The sequence below is a fragment of the Lactuca sativa genome, chromosome 5 (assembly GCF_002870075.4).
Source record: "Lactuca sativa cultivar Salinas chromosome 5, Lsat_Salinas_v11, whole genome shotgun sequence".
In the NCBI taxonomy this organism is placed as follows: Eukaryota; Viridiplantae; Streptophyta; class Magnoliopsida; order Asterales; family Asteraceae; genus Lactuca; species Lactuca sativa.
The window spans coordinates 275,959,216-275,967,800 of record NC_056627.2 but is presented as its reverse complement, the minus strand read 5'-3'; the positions used below and the strand labels follow the sequence as shown (position 1 = coordinate 275,967,800).

Below are 8,585 nucleotides of genomic sequence, written 5' to 3'. Positions count from 1 at the left end.
TTAAACTTATATATTGTTAAAATCATGTCTATATAGATATAGTTATATAAGTAAGGTTGAAAGGGCATAGGATTGATAACTCACTTTATTTCATGTTCCTTGTTTGGTTATGGACTTAGGGTATTCGGTTGTTTTTCCGAGTGTCGTTTAAATCTTAGTTATATATTATGTATATGTGTATAGATATAGAAGTTCTTACATCAGTTCAACAACTTTAGGTAGCAAATATGTACAAACATACTCAGTCACTTAAACAACATTACTAGTAAACTCTAATAGGTATAGTTTAGAGGATTACTACTCACTATTTCTAGTACAATGAACCATATAAAAGTCAGTTCATACATGAGTCAGTTCAAACATACTATAATGAGAAACAAAAAGAACATACTATGATGAGAAACAGAAAGAACATACTATAATGAGAAACAAAGAGAACATACAATACACTATACAAAGAGAACATACAATACACTAGAACAGAGAGAACATACAATACAAACACAAGAACACTATAACATTAATGTGAGCCACTACTTCATGGCATGACAATATACTGCTGTGTCACGTTTTGTAACTAGAGTCTCCTGGAGGGAGAGCGTGATCTTGTGTATAGATCTATACAGGATTGACCATCCTACACCTTGCTGCTAGCTACAGTGGGATCTGCAGGTCTACAGGTGACGAATTTCATACCATTTCGATGTCTTCGAACATCGTATTTTATTGGTCAATCAAGTATGGTTACAACTCTATCACATTTTACCTTAATTAAACAATTGTTTTAAGGTAGTTAGTACAACGGTAGTTGCTATATACAATACTACAAGTACATCTTTATTATTTTCCCATTACATTCAAATTGTGATCTTCTCACATAACTGGTAATGTAAACTATATTTTAGTAATGATAGTCAGTCTTTGGGAAAAACACTCACTTTTACAAAAGAACAAACGTACAGAACATTCGGGTCTTGGTAGAAGGCTACATTTCAAGTAAAACATATAGGATTTTTCTAGGAGACACAAATATTTACATCAAACACTTGCAAACATTTTCAAACACTTTCATCAAACATATACAAACAACTGACACTAAATACTTATTAACTCACCAGCTTTAATGTTGATCTACTTTTTCAAAATAACTTGTATTCTCAGGTCACCAGTAGACAGGTACATTGGACCAGGTTTTGAGAAGACGGAGCACATTCGAGACTCGTCTTTTATATTGATTCATATTTTGGTGTCTTTCAAACTATACACATAAGACACTTGTATTAAATTATACTATTAATGTAATGGATGATGTTGTTGCTTGTTTACTATTATGTATTGATATGATATTATACATGACGTCCTCCGCCCCCAAACGTTTCCGCCGTTCTGGTTTGGGGGTGTGACACACGCCTTAAATGAGGTGGCAAAGAAGTTATCAACTTACCCCTTCGACCCTTCATTTTTTCAAAAATAACCAAATAGACCCGAAAAAAACAAGTTTATTCCCTTTTAAAGCATGAAAATAAGTTAAAGGAACTAAATGGGCAGATTTGAAATACATTGTTGGGATAATGTCTCATTTTCCTATGGTTTATTAGGCTAACATGATTTCTCTAAGTTATGTAAGTAAAGTTATGTTTAATTATTATGACAAACTAAATGAAAATTTTGTTATTAATAAGTTGGTTCATGAAATTCATACGTTAATATAACAGAAAATGGAATGGAAAGGGATCTAAAAGTTCTCCGTAAGGGGCTTCCGACTTGATAGCTTCTGGTTAAAATGGTTAAAATGAAAAGGTTATTTGATAGATTTAAACATTTTGAAATTTTAGTCATTATATTATGTCGATTAATTGACATACCTATACACATTTATTGCTCTTAAAATGGAGCAACGTGTAGGTCTCGAGAAAAGTTAGAAGCGGTGGTCGGCGGTGCATGAGACTTGAAATATAGTTATATTTCGGGGATAGACCGTAAACGGTTTTGATTTTGGTACACTAGTCCGTTATAGAAGAATCATTAATGGAGATGGTTTGAAGCTTGCTATCGAGTTGAATAACATTTTCATCTTTATTATCACGAAACATTTTTTCAAGATTGTTCCATACTTGAGAGGTTGTTGCATTGCGTTTCAAAACCATATGTAATAGAGGTTGAGAAATAGCTTCATATATCCAAGTTTTCATGATGGAGCCGATACATAGCCATTCTTGTTCATTAGGTATAGCCGCCCGACAATTTTTTTCTTCAGTTCATCCATGTGATCATACCTTATAGCCGACACTGTGGATTTAGAATAATCACCGCCATTTATTATAATTGGGCGCTCGAGATGAATGATCAAAGATATGAATGATCACATTATAGTCAATGTATCAATCACATGTGATTAATAACTATCAAACAAGTGAATTTGTTATACTTCGAAACGGTGTTATCAAGCAAACTATTTCAAAACCTTTTATAAACTGACATCAAGTCATCTGTAACCATTCAAATGGTTAAAATTGCTTTTTATGTTTAAAACTCTTTTATATGCTAAACTCTTTATCAAACTCTTTTAAACTTATATATTATCAAAATCATGTCTATATAGATATAGTTATATAAGTAAGGTTGAAAGGGCTTAGGACTGATAACTCACTTTATTTCATGTTCCTTGTTTGGTTGTGGACTTAGGGTATTCGGTTGTTTGTCCGAGTGTCGTTTGAATCTTAGTTATATATTATGTATATGTGTATAGATATAGAAGTTCTTACATCAGTTCAACACCTTTGGGTAGCAAAGGTGTACAAACATACTCAGTCACTTAAACAACATTACTAGAAACTATAATAGGTATAGTTTACTACTCACTATTTCTAGTACAATGAACAATACAAGAGTCAGTTCATACATGAATCAGTTCAAACATACTATAATGAGAAACAGAAAGAACATACTATGATGAGAAACACAAAGAACATACAATAATGAGAAACAAAGAGAACATACAATACACTATACAAAGAGAACATACAATACACTAGAACAGAGAGAACATACAATACAAACACAAAAAAACTAAAACATTAATGTGAGCCACTACTTCATGGCATGACAGTATACTGCTGTGTCACGTTTTGTAACTAGAGTCTCCTGGAGGGAGAGCGTGATCTTGTGTATAGATCTATACAGGATTGACCATCCTACACCTTGCTGCTAGCTACAGTGGGATCTGCAGGTCTACAGGTGACGAATTTCATACCATTTCGATGTCTTCGAACATCGTATTTTATTGGTCAATCAAGTATGGTTACAACTCTATCACATTTTACCTTAATTAAACAATTGTTTTAAGGTAGTTAGTACAACGGTAGTTGCTATATACAATACTACAAGTACATCTTTATTATTTTCCCATTACATTCAAATTGTGATCTTCTCACATAACTGGTAATGTAAACTATATTTTAGTAATGATAGTCAGTCTTTGGGAAAAACACTCACTTTTACAAAAGAACAAACGTACAGAACATTCGGGTCTTGGTAGAAGGCTACATTTCAAGTAGAAAATATAGGATTTTCTAGGAGATACAAATATTTACATCAAACACTTACAACCATTTACAACAAACATTTACAAACACTTTCATCAAACATATACAAACAACTGACACTAAATACTTATGAACTCACCGGCTTTAATGTTGATCTACTCTTTCAAAATAACTTGTATTCTCATGTCACCAGTAGACAGGTATATTGGACCAGGTTTTGAGAAGATGGAGCACATTCGAGACTCGTCTTTTATTTTGATTCATATTTTGGTGTCTTTCAAACTATACACATAAGACACTTGTATTAAATTATACTATTAATGTAATGGATGATGTTGTTGCTTGTTTACTATTATGTATTGATATGATATTATACATGACGTCCTCCGCCCCCAAACGTTTCCGCCGTTCTGGTTTGGGGGTGTGACACACGCCTTAAATGAGGTGGCAAAGAAGTTATCGGCTTACCCCTTCGACCCTTCATTTTTTCAAAAATAACCAAATAGACCCGACAAAAACAAGTTTATTCCCTTATAAAGCATGAAAATAAGTTAAAGGAACTAAATTGGCAAATTTGAAATACATTGTTAGGCTGATGTCTCATTTTCCTATGGTTTATTAGGCTAACATGATTTCTCTAAGTTATGTAAGTAAAGTTATGTTTAATTATTATGACAAACTAAATGAAAATTTTGTTATTAATAAGTTGGTTCATGAAATTCATACGTTAATATAACCGAAAGTGGAATGGAAGGGGATCCAAAAATTCTCCGTAAGGGGGCTTCCGACTTGATAGCTTCCAGTTAAAATGGTTAAAATGAATAGGTCATTTGATAGATTTAGACATTTTGAAAATTTAGTCATTATATTATGTCGATTAATTACATACCTATATACATTTGTTGCTTTTAAAATGGAGCAACGTGTAGGTCTCGAGAAAAGTTAGGAGCGGTGGTCAGTGGTGCATGAGACTTGAAATATAGTTATATTTCGGGGATAGACCGTAAACGGTTTTGATTTTGGTACACTAGTCCATTATAGAAGAATCACCAATGGAGATGGTTTGAAGCTTGCTATAGAGTTGAATAACTTTTTCATCTTTATTATCACGAAACAATTTTTCAAGATTGTTCCATACTTGAGAGGTTGTGGCATTTCGTTTCAAAACCATATGTACTAGCTAGAGGTTGTTAAATAGTTTCATATATCCAAGTTTTCATGATGGAGCCGATACATAGCCATTCTTGTTCATTAGGTATAGCCGAGAATTTTTTTCTTCGGTTCATCCATGTGATCATACCTTATAGCCGACATTGTGGATTTAGAATAATCACCGCCATTTATTATAATTGGGCGCTAGAGATGAATGATCAAAGATATGAATGATCGGATATTAGTAATAGACATACGTTATCAAATAATATATATATACACAATACAAAGGCCATAAACGGACTATGCAAGACAATGGGCTAAGAACCTTATGGGTCAATATAAAACACGACAACACATAAATACACTTAATTTGTACACATATGTTAACATTATGTATTTAATATTGTTATGGTGTTGTTTTTGGAATCCCTGTTACACAACTGAGATATGATATTATTATTATAGATAAAAACTATGAATCTAACATCATAAAGTTGACTTTAACTTGTATCTCAAGATCGAGGTGCCACCGTATCAAAGTCGACGGGCAAGGATATCGTTTTAAAGTCTTTCAAGAATGATTTGGATTCATTTTATGTCGTTATCAGTTTTTTTATGAATGTCACCGCTTTAATAGAAGACCTATATTTGCCTAAAAACGTACAAATATAACTCTATTTTACCAATCCAATGGCCCTATTAAATTTAAATTATTATAAAAAAATATCATTGAAGAACACAATAAATAATATATATAGTTGACGCATACACTATAAAGAAAATCGTGGGTAAGTTTCCACCCGACTATACCAACTTATCACGTCGATCAATTAGGTTGAATCATCGCATGTGTCTTGTTAAATGTATCATTGAATTAAATAAGGTTTTTTATCATTAAATAATAAATACTTTATATACTATGTATATATAAAAGGTAATAGGGAACATGTGTGTATTAATAGGAAGATAACTACAAAAACAAATGAATAAAACCAGCTCATGGATTGTTATTGATAATTTCCTTGAAAACCTGAATTGCTGACTTTATCGTTGCCATGACCATTGTTGTTGATGGTGGTGGTATTGACGTTTTCCTCATTGTTGTTCCCACGGGACCCGCCGGCGGCGCCACCAATAATAGACGATATCGCCGCTGCTAGGGCAGCCGTAAAATTTGGATCCGCCGTGAGGGCTGTAACAGTATCAGTCAACGCGGCAGGTGGCAGCAGCTGCCCCGGTCGGGAGCTGGCTTCCATGTTTTCAGACATTTGAAGTCCTGAGAATTTGGAGTGGTTGTATAAAGACTGCCCGAAAATATGGGGCAGGTGGTTCGGGTTAGAGAATGGTTCTTGAAACTGTAACGGGTTTTGAGTTTGAGTGAGGTCTAGAGTGATGGTCGGAAACGGGGCGGATGCTGAGATGGTGGCCATGCTAGAAGAGAAAGGGAGGAGATTTCTTCCTAAATAGCCGTCGGAGCTTGGCATGGACCCGGAAAGTAGCATTCCTGCGGCGGAAGAGGTGGTGGAGGCCATTGCCATGGCGGCAGGCGGGAGAGGATGGTTGTGATTGCCTTCGTAAGTGGTGATCAGGATCGATCTATCTTGTGCACATCTTTGCACCTGTTCATCAAACATGCATGACAATTCGAACACAGATACGATCGATTTTTGAAAAATAAGAATGAAATTGCTTACTTGTTTTCTAACGAGACAACCAGCTGCCATGGTGCAACGGTAGTATGCTCGTGGACATGGGTTTCCTTTTGCGATTTTTTGACCGTATTTCCGCCATTGACATCCATCTGCGATCTGACAAACAAACCAAAGAAATAAATTCTTAATTGAGTTACGTCGTCATTCCGAGAATTCAAAATCAAAACTGAATCTCTAATATTGCTCATTAATTACGTACCACGGAAGCTTCTGATCGAGCACGAACAGAAACCCTAGCTTTCCGAATGGGTGCTTCAGAAGATTGATCTATATTTCCAGTGTTCTGGTTGTTAAGAATTGGTCGCATCGATTGTTCATCGTTGTTCCTTTCTTCTGACGTTGACAACTGCAAATTCTTATCGGTTTCAGCTTTCGCTGGATGTGTTAAAGCCAGATCCATAACCTGCCTTCTAGATCCTTCTCCATTAGGGTTTTCACCTCTTTGTTTTTGGTGTATCATCATCGCGAGATGATTCTCCAGTGCATTGTAATTGTAGATCACTTGATTCAACGCCTCTCTCAGCCGTTGATTCTCACCATTCATCCTCTTCAATTTCGCTTGAGCACTAACTAACTGTAGTTATCAAAGATAAAATTTGATTACAACAAAATTCAGATTTCGACTCATGACACATTAAAATCATGCATTGAGCTCTTAGAAGTATGTATAATTAATATATATCCGCACCTCATGGTTAGCTCGTTTATCTTCATAACTAGGAGAGATGCCATCGTCGATTACAGATTGATCGCTGCTTGTGTTTCCAGTGAGAAGATTCAAACGAGTCTATAGAGTCAACGATAGATTACAACAAAGTACAGAATAAACATAACTCAGAGAAAAAAGTAAAATAAAATAAAATACCATCATCATATCTTACATTGACATTAAAATCCAAATCGATAGCAGGTTTAGTAATCTCCTCCTTACAATTAAGATCAAAATCGATCGACTTCGATGGATAGTGTTTCGTATCGTTGAAAAAATCAACTTCGTTAATCCGTTTATCATCAGACTTGTAAGGATCAGGGTCAAGGTAGTTGACAGGGAAATGAATGGTGGTTGGTGGTGGCGAATGTGATGACGACGACCTGTTGTGTCTGGTGGAGTCCATGAATTCCAGTTGGTGGTGGTGGCGGTGGTCGGATGTGATGCGATCTGAATCAAAGGAGATTCCGGTTGATGGAGTGGACATTTTTGAAAAAATGAAGCAGTGGACTCGGCAATAAAAATGGGAAGTTCAGACTGAAGACCAGAAATATACCATGCGTGTGTTTTTGTGTTTTTCTTCATCTAGATATTTTTTTATTTATTTCAGAGACCTGGGATTTGATTTGTTTTTGTTTTTTTGTGATTTATGTTTTATGTGTTTTTCTATCTCTGACACATTGCAGACGTAAGGAATAGCTGGAATTTTGGATGGCCAAAATTATCAACCTTATATTAGTAATCTATAAAAAAAAAAATACAAAATATTTTTGTATCATTTCACCAATTGATTTAGAGTAAGACAAAAAAAATGGATTTAATAACTCTCAAACTATTATACCATTTTTTTTATTTAAAACCCAAATCGTCTCCACGAAATATTGCTACTATAAAGCTCCAAAACAACATTTCTCCTAATCTAATCGGTGAAGGCATCGACACAACTCTCACCTCAAAGAAATGATGAAATCTTCATCTAGAATAACATGTGATTTCCTTTACTTGGTGGCATCTCTATTTCAGTTTTTTTCATAATGAAACTGAAGCTATTTTTAACAAAGAATATATAGGAAAAATCTAGATGTTGATGACTAAGAAAGAAAATATCAGGTCCCTTAGTCGAAAGACGGAAAGAGTTTGTACTTTCAATGTAGAATTATGTGTCTTTGAAAATGCAAAAGTAACATGGCGAAGGTCCACATCTCAAATTTAAGGAATTAAGCTAGCGGAATGTTACATTTGTTTTTAATTTTGATTATTTAAAACACTATAATTAATATAAAACTAAAATTTTCATTAATACTAAAATGACAAGTAGATGACAATAAAAGATATGATACTTGCAATTAGCATAGAGAAAACATAAAACATTAAAATAATACTACTTCCATCCACATATTAGCGTTATTTTGCCTTCTGACAACTTGTCAAAACTCTAGATACCAGAAAGGTAAATGTTTCTTT

At 34.3% G+C, this 8,585-nt stretch overlaps 1 protein-coding gene across 1 annotated transcript; it reads right to left on the bottom strand.

Annotated features, from left to right (window-relative positions):
- Nucleotides 1-5,550: 5,550 nt before the first annotated feature.
- LOC111893376 (WRKY transcription factor 6-like) lies at nucleotides 5,551-7,802 on the bottom strand. Its single transcript, XM_052764044.1, has 5 exons — nucleotides 7,294-7,802; nucleotides 7,101-7,199; nucleotides 6,612-6,986; nucleotides 6,395-6,508; nucleotides 5,551-6,319 (listed from the first exon to the last, which is right to left on the bottom strand). Exons 1-5 carry the CDS (start codon nucleotides 7,606-7,608, stop codon nucleotides 5,708-5,710), a joined length of 1,515 nt encoding a protein of 504 aa, XP_052620004.1. The 5' UTR covers nucleotides 7,609-7,802; the 3' UTR covers nucleotides 5,551-5,707.
- Nucleotides 7,803-8,585: the final 783 nt, after the last annotated feature.